Source organism: Sander vitreus, chromosome 11 (genome assembly GCF_031162955.1).
Source record: "Sander vitreus isolate 19-12246 chromosome 11, sanVit1, whole genome shotgun sequence".
Taxonomy (NCBI): Eukaryota; Metazoa; Chordata; class Actinopteri; order Perciformes; family Percidae; genus Sander; species Sander vitreus.
The window spans coordinates 29,277,374-29,297,676 of record NC_135865.1 but is presented as its reverse complement, the minus strand read 5'-3'; the positions used below and the strand labels follow the sequence as shown (position 1 = coordinate 29,297,676).

The 20,303-nt window shown below is 41.9% G+C and overlaps 1 protein-coding gene across 7 annotated transcripts; it reads left to right on the top strand.

Annotated features, from left to right (window-relative positions):
• The first annotated feature begins 620 nt into the window (after positions 1–620).
• On the top strand, positions 621–19,365 carry ddx3xa (DEAD-box helicase 3 X-linked a). Of its 7 annotated transcripts, XM_078262680.1 has the most exons (21): positions 623–685; positions 785–947; positions 2,815–2,866; positions 3,802–3,849; positions 5,348–5,407; positions 7,943–8,116; positions 8,434–8,563; positions 9,100–9,204; positions 9,297–9,396; positions 9,481–9,616; positions 9,826–9,923; positions 10,468–10,566; positions 10,999–11,159; positions 11,264–11,408; positions 11,856–12,000; positions 12,307–12,357; positions 13,483–13,664; positions 14,244–14,361; positions 14,448–14,601; positions 15,245–15,387; positions 16,122–19,365. In XM_078262680.1, exons 2-21 carry the CDS (start codon positions 903–905, stop codon positions 16,205–16,207), a joined length of 2,232 nt encoding a protein of 743 aa, XP_078118806.1. In that variant the 5' UTR covers positions 623–685; positions 785–902; the 3' UTR covers positions 16,208–19,365. The 7 variants fall into 7 exon arrangements, with proteins under 7 accessions (XP_078118809.1, XP_078118805.1, XP_078118808.1 ...); XM_078262683.1 differs by having other exon boundaries at positions 621–947; positions 7,943–8,050; XM_078262679.1 differs by having other exon boundaries at positions 621–947.
• The last annotated feature ends 938 nt before the right edge of the window (positions 19,366–20,303 follow it).

The window sequence follows — 20,303 nt, the reverse complement described above, 5'->3', positions numbered from 1 at the left end:
TGCCCTGTCACTGCAAGCCTCTCATGCTTATAGTATCCCTTATAGTACATTCATGTGGATTTTTGATTTAGTATCTTTTCTTTTATTGTCCATATTATTCATGTGGATTTGTTATTTTATCATCCTGTTTATGATGCGTGTGTATGTTGTGTGTGATGTCTATAAGCTACTGGGACCTTGAATGTCCCCTTGGGGATCAATAAAGTATCTATCTATCTATCTATCTAATCTTTATCCAAGGTGTAATGGTACAGTACCAACCATACTGCAGTGGAAGTACATCTGGTCCTGTATACACATTTGAGGTACTTGTACTGTCCTTGAGTATTAAGACAGGTTTTGAATGCAGGACTTTTACTTGTAGTGTAGTATTTTTAAAGTGTGGTATTACTTTTACTAATGATCTGAATACTTCTTCCACCACTTGGGTATTAGTTATTTTACTTAACTTATGTAAAGGATTTGAATACTTCTTCCACCACTGCCGTAATGATAGGTTTCATGTGTATTCAAATAGCTGCTTTCTCTACACCAATCCGAGATGAAGATGTAATATCGCGAGATTTGTCCGAGAGCCCGCTGGCGTGGGGTTACAGAGGCTGATATCTCGCGTTACCTGAACACTCCGTGTCTCATTCCACCACGGTCAAGCCTGCCGGTAGAGTTAACGTTCTTCAGCTCCACAGTAATAATTTCATTTGGAAACTTGAAACGGAATTTATATTTATAACAAACGTCGTTTTATTTATTTAAAGTAAACGTAACCGTCTAACTAATTTCACAGGTAACCGTTGGTTCAAGATCGTAATTTGTACAGAAACGGACTTTAACAGCAGAGCCGGGTCGTGCTAACAAAGAAAATCCTTTCTCTTCACAAATAATCCCCATTACTCTCTTTAGTTATGAGTCATGTGGTCATTGATAATCCACACGGTCTAGATCAGCAGGTGAGTACTTTTAAATGCTTAACTTCTTTGTTTTTCTCATTTAAAAAGTGGTTATTTTCCGTTACGCACATGTAGTTTCGACAGAGAAAGATGTAGCTTCGTTAGCTTAAGTCGCTGGCTTTCGGCTAAGCTAACGCTGCGGCTGCTAAAATGGAGGTGGTGACGTCGCGGTATGGAACGGTTGTGATGGCGGAGCGCGTCACTACGCTAAACTAACAAGCGTTCTATTGCTGTGTTTCCCTTTTTAACATGGCTAGCAAAAGCCTTAAAACCAAACTAAACGCGTGTAATTCACATCCTGTGGTATTGTATTTAAATGAATGGAAATGTACAAGGTTAGCCAACGTTTCGACGACACTGCCGGTGTCCTACGATGTTAGCCGGCTCGCGTGAGGCCTGCTGAGCCTGAAACGTGGCGCAGGAAAAAATGCTGGCAGCGGTTTTTAAGCCACCATTAATGTTTCTGAAATATGACGCTCTCGAGTTAATACATAATTCAGGGATTATTAATTTGGATGTGACGTTTCACTGCAAGCATCAATGCATATTGTCTCACTTATTTAATTTGTCAGCATTTCCGTGTTTGATGGTCAGACTAAATGGCTTTATAGGTACATTAGATTTGTGCTCGGAAGAGAAACTCTTTAACACAGGAGGTGCATACATAACACAATGCCTTGCTGTGGATTAAACTACCCAGCAGCATATACAATACTTACAAAATGAGCACAGCCGTAAACATCTACAGCAGTATAATGCAACATACACGTTAATGCTTCAGGAATATTAATCCAGATATAACATGACTACACTGACGGGTAACATTTTACTGCACATCCAAGACCTTTACTTTAACATTTTGCTGACAATACTTGCATACTTGTGTAAAGTTTTGAATGCAGGTCTTTGAGTTTGAGTATTTTCAGTGTGGTATTAGCACTTTCACTTAAGTAAAGAATGTATATACCCATACGCAAGTAAGCAGCATTTTCATGTTTTTACGGTCAAAGACAAAATGGCTGTGTCATGCCATGTTGACTGTTGGATAAATTAGATCGTTTGTCCTGGCAGTTTTTTTTAATAAGTATCTTTTCAAAGTTTCAAAATGGATGTCTTATTGTTGCAAAATAAATCTACACATGGGTACGAATAAATAGCCAGACCTGTCCTAAAAGAGGACATTCTTTTCCACATTGGGTGCAGTTACACAAAGAAGTAAAGCATGATTGATGGTTCTGTGCTATATCTACGCCGTGGCTATGCACCTAGGTACGTGGATACCCGGACCCTACGCCGTAGCCTGATGTGCACCTCCTCGAAAAATGTAACAACTCATTTCCTGGTTCTCTTCTCCATAAACAACATGAAATCAAGGAGAGGGTTAACTTTTACTGCTACAGATTTCCCACCGTGGTCAGAAAGAACAGGGGAGACCCTTTTGTTTCTCTCACTAGAGTCCCTACTCGCTCTGAAGATAATCACCATCACTCTCTCACTCGCTCTACCACACACACTCCGCAAACGCACCCACATGCCAGCCCTGCCATTCTCTTAAAGACACACCAGCGCCCAAGTACAAACGTCAGTCCACTTACGTAGGCTACGGCGAGAGCTCTTCGCGAAGCCTCCGCAGAACCATAACTCACGCTTAACACATGCAGATCTATTCAAAGACGGATTGACACTTACACGCCACACACTGGAGTTATTTAATAGGTCTTTTTTTTTTTTAATAAGCAAAAAGGTAGTTGTTTGTTTTAACTGAAGTGCAAATGTAGTGTTAACTGGTAGTTTCAGACTCGTAGTTAATGTTCAACTGACTTTAAACCCAATTGCATCAATAAAATGTTCCTTTTTTCCTCCGTAGCTTGCTGCCCTAGACTTGAACTCTGCTGACGGACAAGGCGGAGGAACTGGCAGTAAGTAATAAAGCAGATTATACAATATTTTTTTATATTTATTTATTTTTATGTCAAAGTAATGATTGATTCGTTGTCCTCTGTGTATCCATGTAATTGTTTTTACAATTTGCTACTTTTGTATTGATATTCAATTTACGTGTATGTATTGTAAACCACTGTTTTGCTCCAACAAGATTATTATATTAGTCCTTTTTTGTAGTGTATTTATTTTAAGGGAAACAGTGGTTTATACTCCATCTTTATTGCAAGGTTTGTCTATTGTGAGTAAGGTTCTTCTGTGTAGCTTAGAGATGTTAACCGACGATAATCATTTTTAACGACCCCTCCCCCGCTCAGTCAAACCGTGTATATATGTATGTGCAGTGTAATAAAAATATGGGCTGTACAACCTTTTAACTAGTTAACTTGCTAGTTCTAACTTTATTTGTTGCGTTTAAAGCTCTTTATTTCTGAACTCTTGGCTCTCTGCTTGACGATGCTCACAGCGAAGAGCTACTTGGTGCTATAGCCATGAGGACGAGAGGGTTCATTTGGCCGCCTTAAAGAATATGTCGGACAGACACACAGAGGCCGCCCTCACAGGAAGATGTGGCGGACAAAGGCTCAGATATACACGCCGTGAACCGCTATGTACTTGTGCCGGTCGGGCAAGTGGTTCCAGGACAGTTGCTTCATGTGTCCACGGCAGTGCACGCACATTTGTGGCTCCGCGGCCGGTACAAGTCCGCAACTGCACGCTGAAAGTATGACCAGTCCTAGACGGGTGAACTGGGACTCGGTTGTTTGGCGGTTAATGATCAGTTATCGAGGGTCGGCTTTCAGTATCTACATTGGCAGTAAAGCTTCTTTAGATGCTGAATAATGCCGATCTTACCTGTCCAATGTGTGTTTAATTGTAAATGGAACATTACATGTTTGTTTTCCCTCCGCAGGGCGTTACATTCCACCTCACTTGAGAAACAAAGATGCACCAAAAAATGGTAAGTTTGATCCAACGCTCTGACTGAGCCACAGTCAGAGTATGGTAAAAGCAAGCACAACTGGTGAGGCATTAATATTTATAGGGCTGTACTGAATGTACATTCAAAGCTTTCCGGTGAGGTTTTTGAATGAAGCTTCCAATGTCTGTCGTAATATTTTATGATGTCATCACCCCAAAAATTCCTTGGAACAAACCCTCCAATTTGAATAACATGAGTAATCTGTCTTTTTTTAAATGTAATCCATTTTATTTACTGTAGTCAGTTCCAAACAACTGTCTACGCTAACCTGCAGCGCTGGACTTTTCAAAATAAAACGGGGACAGCAGCACCTCCTAACTGCTCCGCTGGTTTAGTGACATTGCCAGGCTAAAATAGTAGTCTTAAATTTGCAACGGGGCGCTATCGACACAGCCCCATAATCGAAAGTGCCTTAGCTAACCGCTCGGGTAAGTAGGGTTGTTATATTTACTTGCCCGGGCCGTCGTGCGAGGACAAATGATGTCGGTCTTTCAGTGCGTTCCAGTTGGACTCGGGACTCGGACAACCTCACAGTAGCACTTCTGTCTCATTTGTGTTCACACAGGCATGTTCAACTTCTATCTGTGGATATGTTACGCTGTTTATATGCACACAAAAAACGGCCTAATGCGTTGTTATAAACAGCCGTTGCTAACAATGGGTAACCTGGCTACAGCTAATGAAAATCTGACTTGTAAACGCATTCAACTCGGGTGTGACGTCATTCCCAGCTCCGAGTTCCGAGGTTAATGGACCGCACTATCGTGGCCGGGTTGGTTCAGTGGTAGAGCACATATACAGAGAGGTTTACGCCTCGACGCAGAGGTCCAGGGTTCGAATCTGACCTGTGACAAATTTCCTGCATGTCTCCCCCCCCTCTCTTTTTTCTCACCTAGCTGTCCTGTCAAAAATTAAAGGTGTAAAAGCCCCAAAAAATCTTTAAAACAAAAAAAATGGACCACACTTTTGTTGAACCCTCAGCTTTACGAATGAAGCTTCGAACTGTTGAGTACAGCCCTAAATATTTGTGGTTCAGATGGTGGATCTGCAGTGTTTTTGCTGCTTTATACCATACGACTGTTGAGGACATTAGTCTTAAGTTTTTACAAGTGCACAGAATGAGGACAGAGAGCCGTGACAACTGGGGTGTCTGTGCACGAAAGCTTATTTTTGGAAAGGATAAAGTAGGCCAAGTGGTTCTGTAAAATGTCTGCCACCCCAGACTGATCATAAGTAAGAAAATTAGGCAAATTTCAAAGATGTTCTTGATTTGAATGTCACATTTATTAAACTATTTCAGTAAGTTAAAAAGTTTTCTGTACCTCCTTAAAGGCGTTTAACCAAGACGCGTGATGTGCCTGGCATAATTGGCCAGATAGTTATTATATATACATACATGCACACATTTGAATAATGTTACTGTGTCACTGCACACATGAATATATTGTTCTCGTTTTGCTGTTTTCTTATTCCACAGCAGGAAATGCTTATTCCGCTGGTAGACAGTACGGTTATTCAGTGGCACCAGTAAATCTCTGTAAGTCCCTTCTGTCTGCTTTTGCTGAGGGCAACCTGCATTTCCAGATGCATGAAATAGCCATTTTACACACCAGAAAAGCCAGTGCGAAGGGGCGAGAGTTACAGCTTTACACTGGGCTAATGATTAATTGATGTGCTTCTCTCTGCTGGGATGCTTGCATTCAAAATGAGAAATGTTTTAAGTAAAAGGGTAATTTAATGTAAGCATATGCTTGCTCGTTTAATGCTTTTAACTATAGTGAGTTTAATTTTTAATCCATTGAAACTATATTAAAATGTGTTTTTTTTCTTTTTCCACTGTATATGCAAGCCCATATTTCACTTGCAATGTCCCCCACGTTTCTTCTAAGTTCCCACGACCGTGGCAGTCGGTGTCAGCACAAGCCACCGAAATAAATACACTGCAGAATGGGATGACTGTACGATTGGTTACTATTAGTGTAAAGCCCAACACTCATAATGCATGAGCCAGTAATTATGGGTCAGTCTTTTTATAGCCTGCTTCCTGACCTTTGCTCAGGTTACCCAATACTGACCTCTCGCGTTTGTCAAAGCTTGCAAATGAAGTTGCTTATGATGCATGGTGATGGTGCCTTCAAGGGTCCACACACTGCATCCCTCGTGGATTGCTTACTAATAATTAGACAAGAAATAACTGATGTATTAGGGCTGCTTGATTATGTAAAAAAAAAGAAGAAAAATCTATATTGAAATTGTGGTTATTTAACACGATTACACATTGACTTTTGAATAGATGCTGCATTTAGTAAACTTACAATTTCAATTCCCCTTAATTACACAGGACAAAGTGAGTTTATTTGCACATTGTTTGTGATCGTTAGGAGCCGAAATCACGATCAAATTGTGATTAATTGCACAGCTCTATAATGTATACGTTATGTACCCATTGTTCAGCCGTTCATAGCCTTTAATCGCTGTTAGTTGCAGTCATTTAGTGAAAGTAGGTATTTCATTTAGCAAAGAAACTGAGCATTGCCGCATTGCTATGACTCAATCCCACTCAAGTCCCAGTTCTTCTTACTGAATTGTTCGGAGGCCTTGTAGCTTTTTGCGTCTGCCCACAGCATCCTATTGAAATGTAGTAAGTGGAACAATGCTGAGAACCTGAATGCATGCAGGCTTTTGGTCCAACAACCCACGCTCCAGTTCATTCTTTTGATTAATTTACTTCTCTAGTGGGAAGTTAAACATGCACTTTGGAATCAACTGGTGCACTCGGTGGTGAAAGAGGAACCTGTGTATAGTCACCTCCTTGGCACATGATTAAATACGCCTGACCTGTAGCGTCTGAAAGAGACGTTTGTTTGGAAGTAGAGTCATTATCAGGTGTTCTCCTTGGCCTTTTCCTTTGTCATTTGTCATCTTTTAGCTGCCTCTCACTGCATTTAATGTGCCTTTTTCTAGGTAAGAGAACTGTCAAGCTAATTTATAACCCGAGTATAGCTCTTGGGTATAAGAAGTCAAGGGAGTCTTTGAAGTTGAGCTTCCTTTGGTTGCTGCACAAGCATCTCCAGAATAAGCAGTTAATTTGCTGTCTGGAGTGCGACACACCTGGCAGCATGATAACACGGGCGTGTTAAGACCCACCTGGAATATGTGAGACCGTGCTCGGGGATATATTCTCCTCTTCCAAGCATTGTCGGATTCACCAAACCACTTGTAGCTCATAAACGGTTTGAAAGTGTGCACTGTTAATACAGTTGTCAGTCACTAACGTGTTTTTTAGCCTTTCAAAAATCCTTTAGTTACATGTTCCTGTTTTCCTGTAGCGATTGAAGCTAGAGATGCATCCATAGATTGGGGTGTGCCAGTGTTAAGCATTACAAGGCTTTCCCGTTGTGCTTTACTTGAAGGGGGGGCACCATGACGGACGCATTTACTTGTTTATACCAGCTATAAATTAAGCTCTCCGCCACCTAGAGCTAGAATCAGCCCGTTTGGCTGAACAGTTCTTTAAAGCGAGGCTAATCACAGACGAGATCTGTGTGCTCGGTCTGCCCCTTGATGCTATCGGGACATCAGCTACTTAACAAGCCGTACCATGGCAGCCCTATTACTGTCCAAAGCTGGGCTGTTGAGGTTAATATCCCATGAGGTCTCTGGGTACAGACAAGTCATCTTACCTAAATAACGAAGCCCATGTCTGGGTGTTTTTTTTGTTTTTATTTAAAGATTCTATGTATTTTACCTAAAACCTTTTGACTTGCTTTGCTTTTTTTCCTACTTTTTATACAAAGGCACAGTATTACCTGTGACAAATGTTGCTTTTCTTTTCATAGATAAGAGAGCTTTCAGACCAGGCTTTGGTCGACTGTGAAGTTGCTTGCATCCCAACTATAAGGCTAACCATAAACAGCCAGTCACTTTAAGAGAGACTAATGGCTAGTTAGGACTTAAGATCAGCCAAATGTGTACTTGCTTACTGACACATAAGTGAAATGCAGCATTATGCTCTGACTCACAAGCCTGTTCTGTTTTTGTTTTTTTTTTATTCATTTGTCTTCCAACGAAGATTCACCTGGATGGGACGGTGGACGCAGCAATGGATTTGTGAATGGGTACCACGACAACCGCACAAATGGGGGCTTTGGAGTGCGAGGACCCCCTCGCAATGATAGAGGTGGGCGTGGCGCCTACCGTGGTAACAGGGGTGGAGGCTCGTTTAATCAACCATTACAAAATGCAGGTGGGGAAACCCTGTCGTGCCTTGAAATGTCTAACGATAGCCCCGGTTTTTAGAGTCAACGACAGCGTAGTTTAAGATGGAAACTCGGCCCTCCCCCCACCCTTGTTTATACAGGTTTTTTTTTTTTTACAACAACAGAAAGCTGTTATTCTGCATATGCATAAAGGATTCTCAGTTATAAATAATTAACAATAGCTGTGCACTTAGTTTTAAGGGAATGATCTTTGCGCTGCTTTTGGTAAGAAAGTGGAGGCAGCTGATGCCAGCGGATTTGCAAAAAGAAAAATGTCACTGAGCGACTTATCTGTTCATTACAGGGTTTAGTGGTGGTGAAGGCAACTGGGGAGGAGCTCCCAGGGATGCTGCCTACAACAGCTTTGGCGGACGCAACGATCAAAGGTCAAAGTCCACCTTCTTCAATGAACGTGGAGCAGGCTCAAGGGGAAGGTGTGTATAATTGTTACATTTAATATACTGTACTACTGTCTGCAAGCTTGTTTTTAATACAAGCTTGTTTTAATACAATTTCCTAATATTTTAAAGCTCTCTTCTAGGACAATCAGCATTTCTTTTGCTTTATTTGTACTCTAAATATAGCTCTTTTTTTTTTTTTTTGCAGAGGTGATAAACCTAACCAGTATGTTTGCTCAAACTAATCTAAGCCTGTTAAGTCAGGCTTAAAATATTGCGTTTGTGTTTGAACCACCGACTGGGTGATCGTTCAAAAACAGTAATGGCGGCTCCTAAAGATGTTAGTCAACCTGGCGAATATTTCAAAGAAGAGCAAAGAACGATACTGAAGGCTTTCCAAACTGTTTTTAATGACTGCTTCTCCGATGGTTCTGTGTAACAAACTATTGGACGCATTAGGTCAGAGCGTAATACGGTGTAAAACCTGCTTTTAGCCACTATTAGGCAAATGCAGTTATGTGAAAGGGTTTCTTTTATTTCCCCTATTTAACTTACCGTGTGCGTGTGTACAGATATGAGCGTGGGGGCTTTTCTAGTGGAGGAAACAACCGCTGGTCAGAGGAATCTAGAGAGGAGGATTGGTCCAAGCTCTCCGCTCCCAACGAGCGCCTGGAAAAGTAAGACAGACAGATTTTGCTGGCAAATAACAAAACGATAACGGACATCTTGTTTGCATTTGATTCTAACTTTTGCGGACCTTATTTTCTAGCGAGCTCTTCTCTGCAAGCAACACTGGGATAAACTTTGAGAAATATGATGATATTCCCGTGGATGCCACTGGAAACAACTGCCCGCCACACATTGAAAGCGTATGTCCTTTAAACTTAAATTTTAAATGTTTTAACGGAGCAAGTTTGTGTCTTTTACTGACGGCGTGTCTGATTGTTCTGTAGTTCCACGATGTGGACATGGGGGAGATTGTTATGGCGAACATCGGCCTGAGTCGCTACGATTGTCCCACTCCGGTTCAGAAGCACGCTATCCCCATCATCAAGTCCAAGAGAGACCTGATGGCCTGCGCCCAGACTGGTGAGCATTTCTATATCCTCTCAATGTGTGCATTTTACAGACTTATCGACCAGCCTTTTACTGGTTGATTTCTCTTGTTTGAAGGTATTATACCTTTTTAATAAAGGTATCATTTAGCATACCCCTTTTTGGCTCCTAGGCTTTATATTTTAGGTTAAGTGAGTCTCTAAATAATGGAACTAATGTGTACAACCCGTGCTGTGTTTCAGGCTCCGGTAAGACTGCTGCTTTCTTGCTGCCAGTGCTGAGTCAGATCTACCAAGAGGGGCCAGGAGATGCTCTGCAGGCCGCCAAGAACTCTGGACAGGTACTGCGGGGCAAAGATAATACACATACATATTTGAACATATCCTGTACAATATTTGAACATGTCCTGTACTATGTCTGTGAAGGTTCTCAGTCATTTAGGTCATGGCCGTTCTCTGTGACGAGCAAAGGAAACTTGCTAGAAGTTCTTTAAGATGTTTGCCTCTCATCAAAAGGCTTTTTCAGTTCTGACTGAGTAGTGGGTAGTTCTGGACATTTAACGTCTGCTGGGTTGTGTCAGATGAGGGTCATATAGTCACATGGGAGTCGTAGCTCCTCAGACATTCCTCTTCCATCCTAGCTCCTCGGGGCAGGAATAAGAGCTTTGAGATGGCCTTCAAGAAGGAGGGCCAGAACAACTTCTGGTTCCAGCGAGGAGATGAATAAGACACTTGGGTCGTTCCAGTTTGACTTATATGGCTTCTTTGACTCTTCTCTCACACCACCTGTCCTAGGCCAAAATGTGGACATTGCTGTTCTCAAATGTGTGTCCCTGCATTATCATTTTGATTCGTTCTAATAAGCATTATTTCTTCAATCCTCAGGACAACGGAAGGTATGGCCGCCGTAAGCAGTACCCAATCGCTCTTGTCCTGGCTCCCACCAGAGAGCTGGCTCTGCAGATCTACGATGAGGCCAGAAAGGTGAGCTCCGAGCACACACACACGCATCTGACACTATTCGTAGAACATACAGGGTTTCCACGGGGAAACCCTGTATGTTCTAGGTATTAAATAATTTGAAACGTCTCTTAAATGTTCCTACATCCATGTTATGCTTCTTGAAATGTGTTTTTTTTTTTTTTTTTGTTAATATTTCTCTCATCCAAATATAATTTGCTCTATATGTACAAAGTATTAGTGTCACTTTTATTGAATTTTAATCATTTTATTTACTTTGAACGTACTTTTATGACTCAGCATTTCGTTGTACTTTTGTCGTGATATAGGTCTTACATTTCATTCATTTGTTGTTTGTTAAAACCTGCAGAAACCCTGACATAACGTTTGCCCAAACATTGAATATGCATCTTGAAGCTTAATTGTTTCCCTTTCTCCCTAAATTTTTTGTTTTAGTTTGCCTATCGCTCACGTCTGCGTCCCTGCGTGGTGTATGGCGGTGCGGATATTGGTCAGCAGATCAGGGAGTTGGAGAGAGGCTGTCACCTGCTGGTGGCCACACCTGGACGTCTGGTTGACATGATGGAGAGGGGAAAGATCGGTCTGGACTATTGCAAGTCAGTACAACACAGGGACCACACCAAGAAGTTTATTTTATTGAAACAACTGTCTCCGATGTCTTTGTTTTTGTAATTAAATTTTTTTAAATGGGTCTCTGCAGCTTCTTGATCCTGGATGAGGCTGACCGCATGTTGGACATGGGTTTTGAGCCACAGATCAGACGCATTGTGGAGCAGGATACAATGCCGCCTAAAGGCATCCGTCAGACCATGATGTTCAGTGCCACTTTCCCCAAGGAGATCCAGGTACGTTTGTACCAAGGTTATTCTAGCAAACTAAGAATATACAAATAAAACTGAAACTACACAGCATGAATTTCTGTCAACTCTCGACATTGAACCACAAATGATTGACATGAGATGGCGCTGTGCCGTAAGTGCTCCATATCGCACACTAAAGTGGCACAAAGATTAAACATCATGGCTATTCTCCAACTGTTATATGTAGCTACGTACTTATGAGACATTACACCTGGCTTTGACAACAGACAAACTAAAACAAACCTTTCTGAAAATACTGACTCTGAAAACTACAATGAAATGGAAAAGTCAAAACTAAAAGTTTTTTTTACTAAAAGTAAAAAAAACTTTTTGAACTATTATAACCTTGCGTTGGCCAGTCAACTGGTATAAAGAATCCTGCTTAATGTGATTAAATATCTGCGTACTTATCGGTTTGATTTGTTTGCGTAGATCCTGGCTCGTGACTTCCTGGAGGACTACATCTTCCTGGCAGTGGGCCGAGTTGGTTCCACTTCAGAAAACATCACCCAGAAGGTGGTCTGGGTGGAGGACGGCGACAAGAGGTCCTTCCTCCTTGACCTGCTCAATGCCACAGGTGAAAAAGCATACACAACGATGACAATATTTGGGGTTTCGCCTTTCATGAAGGTCACATTGGGATCTAATCCATCGTGTTTGTCCGTCTGCCCCATATCAAGCTAATGTTGACTTTGCTACATCTCTGCTAACAAATGTTGTTCATTTTAGCAGTGAAAGATAAATTATCAAAACAAAATGTCATGCATGGGCGAGCAGTCACTGAAATAACTAGCGTTGTTTAGGGGGTTTGCTTCTCATAATGTGTATAATATTTGTGTACTGAGAAGCCTTACGTTTACTGGCCGGTTTGGTTTTATCTTAGTTATTCCCAGTGAGGTTCAGGAAAATGTGACAGAGGCACCAGAGAAACCGGGTAAGTGTGAACATACTTAACATAATTTCACTCTTGTCCCACAAGCCAGAGACATCACATCCCACAGCTCATCCTGTCCCTCTGCTCCCCAGCTGACCTTGCTGCCTCAGTGTTTTTTTTCTTTTCATTTCCGAATTAGAGCTTGTAGGGCCGACAGAAACATTTGCCTTTCACTGTGTAGACTCTATTACTATTGACTCAGATTCTGCACTTTCACTCAGTCTCTCCCCGCTGAGAAGGGTTACAGTGTGTTATCAACACCGGCACCAAGGTCAGATGGCTCAACATGACCACGTTGGCCGGCTGTCATAGAAAGAGCTCTCTGTTTCCACGAGTCACATGGCTGTGACCGACTTAATGGCACTAATCTGTTCCTCCAGGGGACAGAATACTGTTTTCTGTAGATGTACCTTTAGAACATTTGACTCCCATAAGGGACATCAAATGTTCTTGCTGGTATTATGTAGAAGTCCTTTTTTTGTTTTTGTAACGCGACTTTAACCTCCCAAACAAGAGGCACACATTGCTTTTGTTTGGTTTCCATGGTAGCTGGTGCAGCTGCCACTATGAAAGGCCTTTATTTCACGGACAGCCTTGGTAAAGCACACACTTGAGTGTTGGGTAAAGAGTAGGGTTGGAGATCACTTGGGGTTTTCTTTTGCGTGACTTGGAGTGGCCTGTCCTATCCCATCACCCTTCAGCCATTTTTATTATTTAAAGAGTTTACTGTGATAGCCATTAATGTGAAGTATCTGGGTTGTAACCATTTGATAATTGTTTAAACAGACGTGATGTCGGATATCCCTATTTTAAACATTAAGTCATTTGTCTTCAGTACCGTGTGCAGAAAAACACTGAAGCTAAGGTTGTCAATTAATGATTGTCAGTAAATGTTAATAAGCTTTTTATGCAACACGTCTCCATTCTTTTAAGTTGTCATTTAGATTTTTTTTAGTTTTAAGTACCTGCTCATCTTTTTAGCTACTAAAATCCATCCATAACCCTCTCCAGTTATCGATGATTTATATATATATATTTTTTTTCTCTTTACCTGCTTTTGTTCTTTATTTTTTTCCTGCTCTCCTCCCTTTTTGTCTCATCCCCTTTTTGTTTCCGGCTACGCAGGCAAAGAATCGTTGACTCTGGTGTTTGTGGAGACCAAGAAAGGCGCCGATGCGCTGGAAGACTTCCTCTACCACGAGGGTTACGCCTGCACCAGCATCCACGGAGATCGGTCCCAGAGAGACAGAGAGGAAGCTCTGCATCAGTTCCGGTCAGGACGCTGCCCCATCTTGGTGGCTACAGCTGTAAGTCGTCCTGACTCTTTGTTTCCCAACTGAGGTGTTGCATCCCGTCTTAACACCGAGCCGTTTGGTTCTTTTGCTTGCAGTTAATAAAAGCAGATTTATGTTTTTTAACCAATTATTGCGATATTGTTACCCTCGGGGCTCGTATAAAGAAGCTTTAGTATGTTCAATGTACCTTAAACCTCGGAACCCCTTAAATGCGAATGTTACAACGTGAGTAGGAAGGAGTCGGATCCATTTTTGAACCAGTTCCAGGTTGGCCAGTCCCATGAATTTAAACTTGAAACCTCAAAGAATATTTTTCTATTTTTTTTATATTCTTGCAATTTACAAAAAGTTACGTGTACAATATGTAATCGCAAGGTTTTTATTTTAGCATTTGATTCACATTTGGGGGGACAGCCCTGAAGGAAACTGTGTGAAATGAGGAACTTTGTTGGCAGATTCAATCAGCTGTTGATAATTGACTCAAGTTCCATAATACATTTGACCAGCAGTCAAAATGAAACCCTGACTGTAAGTTAAGTCTCACCCTGTAGATATTAAAGCTATTTTTCTCCTAACTTGTGCTTCCTCCAGGTGGCTGCCAGAGGTCTGGACATCAGCAATGTGAAGCATGTCATTAACTTTGATTTGCCCAGTGACATCGAGGAATACGTTCACCGTATTGGCCGTACGGGACGTGTGGGCAACCTTGGTAGGAACCTTTTTTTTTTTTTATTATGCCCGTTATGTTCATTAATATGTGAATGACTCTTTATAATCTGGCTGTGTTTTGTGCAGGTCTGGCCACGTCGTTCTTTAACGACAAAAACAGCAACATAACCAAAGATTTGCTGGACATTTTGGTGGAGGCCAAGCAGGAGGTTCCCTCCTGGCTTGAAAGCCTGGCCTACGAGCACCAGCACAAGAGCACCACCCGTGGACGCTCTAAGAGGTAACGGTCTCACGCACGAACAAATGCATTGTTACAACAAACCCAAATCTCGGCCTCTTATTGTATCTAACCAGGGCTTTAGATTAACTCGTTTGATCACCAGTCAGCAAGGCTAGTAGATTAAAGCTACGAGCCAATCAGATTCTCTAATAGCCACGTTTGTTTTTTCCTAACAGACTTTTACTACTTAATTTTAGCTCCTCTGGTTTGTTTGGCTTCGTTCTATTCATCTTCTCCGTTTCAGCCTAGCTCGTTACCACTAGGCACGTAGCTAACGGTTGTCTGACATGTCACGACATGAGTGTTCATGGGAAATGTAGGATTAGAACTGCAAGCAGTGATGCCAAAAAAGATTACGTTTCCAAGCCAAAGACCAACAAAACCTCCCAAATGTCTTGGCAGAAAACGGACCAATCTGTAAACATTTCTGTCATCATTCTTCACCGGTCAGATTGGCTCCTAACTTTGAAATGTTACCTGCATTTGGCGGGTGTCAATTTAAAGCCCTGTATCGAGCTACTTGTGGCGTAAAACATTTGAACTCTGCTTGTTTTGTTCCTGTGCTGTTTTTCTTTCTTTAACTTGTTGCACTTTCACAAAATCTGTACCATAAACCGTCTAACAAACGTACGTTCTTGTCTAGGTTCTCTGGCGGATTCGGAGCTAGAGACTACCGTCAGACCCCTGGTGGCTCTGCAAACAGCTTCAGTAGCAACCGTGGTGGTGGAGGTGGTGGTGGGCGTAGCGCTGGAGGCCATGGAGGAGGAAACCGTGGCTTCGGTGGAGGTAAGGAAACAATATTTACCCAGCCTTTTATCTGTGCTTCACTTTGGTGTCAACTTAAAGGGTTAGTGTAGCCATACTTCTCCAGAGTCAGTGTGTTAGCTACGGTAGATGGCGGTCGGCACGCCCCCAGTTTGGAGAAGCAGGCAGGAGTACCAACACGGAAGATAAGCAACGTCCTGCTGTGGACGAGGGGGGGCAGCAGCTAAACACGTTAGACACCTGAACACATCTATATCAGTTTAAATGGATGTTATATTAAGAATATTTCCAGAGCTTCACCCTGCTGTCAGACGGCCCTTTACGACGGGGAACTGAAGCCGTTATCTCTGCTCTCTTCAAAGCCACCAGACTCCTTTGACAAAAACAGACATTTTACCTCGCAGAACACGGGAGTTGCTGCTCTACAGCTGCCTCCATCGGTTAGTTAGTGTCATTGTGAACAAACTAACCAAAGTGACCACTTACCTTTTTTAATCTAAAAACAAAAAATTCAGATCTATACTTGGCGTCTCCGCATCAATATAGTTTTGCCACGAAAAATATTAAACAACCTATTATGTACCCCTGTTTGTTGGGCCTAATTGCTGCATAAAAGTATCTCTTACCAATTCCAAGCTTGTTAAAGCCCACAACTATAAGTCTTTACAACCTAACGGAGAAAACAAAGGTCATTTTGATTGAAAGTAGCTGCTGCTGCTGCTCGGCTGACTGAACTTTGACTTTGTCCTTCACAGGGAGCTTTGGGGGCAACTTCTACGGCAACGACGGCTACGGAGGAAATTACAGCCACTCTGGGAGTGTGGATTGGTGGGGCAACTAGTCGCCATAGGAAGAGGTTGTCATGTCAACCCAACCCAATGGAAACCACATGTTAACTTAAGCCAGACCATAACAAACCCTCCCTGTGTAGCTTCACTGACACACAGTACATTACCAACCCTGGTTCTCTGCCATTCGCTTCTCAAAAAGGAAGTGCAGCACGACGCAAAGGAAAGTCACCAGCACGTGCAACGCACCGGAGAACGCAGAGATTCGCACACCTCAGAGTGAGCATGGATGCTGACATGCATTGTCCGATAGCAACTTCGGACTTTCATTGTTCAAAGTATTTTTGTTCTTTTTGTGATGAAAAAAAAAAAAACACAGACACCCAATCGAATAACCTGAGGATCATTTGTATGTTAATGTACTGTGCCTTTTTGGAATTTAGACAGGAAATCTTATGTTTTCATTTCACCAGATGAACATGGCCAAGAGCTTCTAAATTTGATTTTATTTTTGTTTGGTGAAAAATATTGAAAGGTATAAAAAAAAATATATATATATATATATAAGCTTGGACTTAATCAAACCTTGGCAAACACTGGGGTATTGTGGCTCTGAGTCATGATTCCATTTGAACTTCAAATTTATCGCAGGAACATCATGTAGCCTTTTCTAATAGTCAAACAGCTTAACGGAGCCGTTTCTATGTCTAATACGAACTGGGCCACTCTGTGAAGCCGTTGATTTTAATCCTAAGGGACAACGTTACATTCGTTTTTTTTCCTTTTTTCTGTTTTGCTCACTCTATCCTGGACAGGCTCCTTTTTATGGATATGATAGTCTTTGAAATAGCCATTCCTATTGTAATCTTAAGAAAACACAGAAGTCATTAAGCTCAGTGCCAACAGATCGCTGAGGTTCGAACAAGAACTATCACTGCTGGAACTTGTTACTCCACATTTTTCAATTGACTTTGACAGTGTTACGGCAGCTAGTATGTTACCAAGTGCTAGCTACGTTAAGTGGGCGGTGTTTTTTGTTTATTTTTACTTGAGACATTTTTGGTGCAGGTGTGTGCGAAATTGAAAAACTGACTCCCAGTTTTTTGATTTTTGAATTGTTATACTACAAATATGTATCAAAACAAAAAATGCCTGCCATCTTGAAAGTGAAGTTCAAAATGGCTGCATAAAGGACCACAGCATCGGGGGAAGGGCACAGCGTGGTGTTAGTGTTTACCGAATCGACCGGCAGCCACGAGGCCCAGATGGTATTCTACGCTTGCAAGTGTTTTGTTTTTTGGTCAAGGAGGAAAGACACGTGAACTGAGTCGCAGGCTTAACTTAATTACAAACGTTTTCTCTTTTCAAGCTGCGTTGGGAGGCATGGTTCATCTTTAAGAGACAGACATTTGAACGATCACTGAGGTTTATCAATTAAAAAAAAAAAACAGCGAGGGAACAGAGCGGGTAGTGCAGCACTTCGACCACTGTGGTTATGGGGGGGTCACGGGGCTAGGCGTTTGGGGGGGGCGGAGGGCGGGGGCGCGCGGTTCTCGGTGCACCGCCATCGTTGGTGGCTTTGGTTTCCATTGCTGCGTAGTGTAACTGCAGGTGGCCAAAGATACGGGAGTGTCCACTTCCTTACGAACATTTTAAAGTACTGTCAGGTCCTCTGGGAGTTCATCTGCTCAGACATGTATACGAATAATAATAATAATAATAATAATAATCTGTGGCTCCGTGAAGCCAGAACAGGCTTTTCCTCTCAAAGAGGAGCAGCCATCAAGAGGAGAGATGGGGCGTTTCACCTCAAAATGCTCCCAATTTTCTCATCGGGTGTGTTGTGCCTTGAAAACCTTTATTATTAATATTTTTTTTTGTTGTTTTTTTAAAGAAATTGAACTAAAAGCGGATGCACTGACAGTGTTGAGAACTTGAGATTGAATGGTGCTACTTGATTTAGGTGTGTAGGCCCTTATGCGTCGTGCCCATCAAGTTTTACAAAAAGTTCTTTTATTGCACATCTAGAGTTTTATATAGATGTCTTCGATATGTGTCCTTAGCTTCCAAATATTGTGTGCGAGGAGATTGTGAAAAACGCAGCTTGTTTACAAAAGGGGACGGGTTCTCAACGTTTAAACCAGGATTCATTTGGGACCAGGGGATTTAGCAGTCGGGGGGGAATTTAGCCATTTGCACAGATTTCTAGATTCTACTTTTGCTGCTAGTTTTGTGTAATTTATTAAGCATTTTTGACAAATATTTATTTTTGTAAGCCTCAAAGTGATTCTTTGAAAGTTTCAGAAACTTGACCAAAAGACAGTACAAAAAACACTGGCACTTGAATGTTGAATGTCACCTGTATGCGTGAAATTTATATATTTCGGGGTAGTGTGAGCTTTTTAATGTTTAAGATACATTGGACTCGGTAAATAATATCCACAGCTGTTTCAGGGCCTCATCAGGGCCGCTCATCTCTTATTAAATCCAATTAATTGGTCAACGAAATTAGAAATGGAATTGGACAAACATGCCAAGGTTTGGAATAACGCTGTCAAAACGAGCAAAAACGTACAAACGTCTTGAGCACATCAGTGCTGAAGTGTTTCAGATTCTCCAATTGTGTGCATTATTGATTCTTTACTCTAATTTGAACAGATAATTTTTCTCCAGTGAATGTCTGGCACATGGCAATCCTTAAAAGAAACAAACATGTGGTTTATTCTCATTGTTGTATTTGCATATATGCCACCTCTGGAGTTCTCCTTGAATGTGGAGCAGGTCTGCAGGGTTTATTTCCGACGCCACGCCGTTGGAATTGTTTAACATTTATCAGAAGCTTGTGCTAGTTGTTGCAGGCAGAAGCAGAGACTTGTTCCACATTCTCCGAAGAACCCTAGGGCTCTTTAGACGTAGACTTTGCTTTCTGTATTAGCTTATAGGCTACTGCACTGCATGGGAAGTAACTCAGCTGTGCAATTGTATGATTTTACCAAAATAAAAATGTTTTGAATGCAAAAAGTATCCGGATAAATCAAAGCATGTTTCGTGAAGACTTGTTTACTGTAGTTGTGCGGAGGAGACTTGTAGCAGCAGCCCTGTTGCCTTGTGTGGATACGAGGCGGACGGGCGGCAAATCTCTATTTGGTATAGACTGGATGGGCTTCATTTTCTTTTGAAAGGAAATATATAAAAGATTTTCATTTGTAAAGTCGTGTCAATGGTGTTATTTTCACAAACCAGTGAGTTGTTGGCTGTGAACTTATTCATGTTGTATTCTATTCGGTGTTGTTGCTCAGACAACTGGGACAATGAGGGAGTTGTATCATTTTATTTTAAACTAAATGTAGTCTCGCATTGCCAGCTATATCTCCACAGCGCTGTGGAGTGAAGTCTGGCTACACCACAGATGCATTCTGGGATAGGAGTGGGGGGAAAACAAACGCTCTGGCTTGTTTGCATTTCTCTAAACCAATCGTAATGGTTTTGGGCGGCGCTAAGCTCCGGACGCAGCGACGACGGCTCTGCTAAATAGTCTCGGGAAGCGCTGGGTACAAAGTCCAAAACTCTTCAGGCACCGATCAAATTGCCTGTCGAAAAATGCCTCGTTATTCAATCCCTAAGGAGTAAATCTCATCAGCGTCAGTGAGCCAATCGGCACGCAGCATGCTTCTACCAAGATCTAACGTCTCTTGATTGGTTGTCTAATATTACACGTAGAGACACGCAGGAAAAACTACGTTACGCAGAGACGGGACTCGCGAGCTGAAACGTAAATTAAAAGATTTCTGCTGTATGTAATGTAGTTTATACATTTTCTATCAAAAGTATTGTTTAGGAACCTCAGCCCTAGTCTGAGGAAGGAACTTGTTCTGCTGGAACATTTGCACCCCGCAAAAGAAAACGCCACATACAATATTAAATGAAGTTACCTGTTGACACGATACAGTAACGTGAGATATTTAAATGAGCTGATACGTGGTTAATCCTCATTATCTCTTACCAGTGTATCTCCGTGTGTACTTCGTCCACAGCAATCCCACCAATCGGTCCCAAAACGTCCCAGTTAGAGAGGAAATGACCTAAACATATTCTTTGTAAATCTTTACAGTCATTCCCAGAATGAACCAAGCAGGTCTGCCTTGTTGC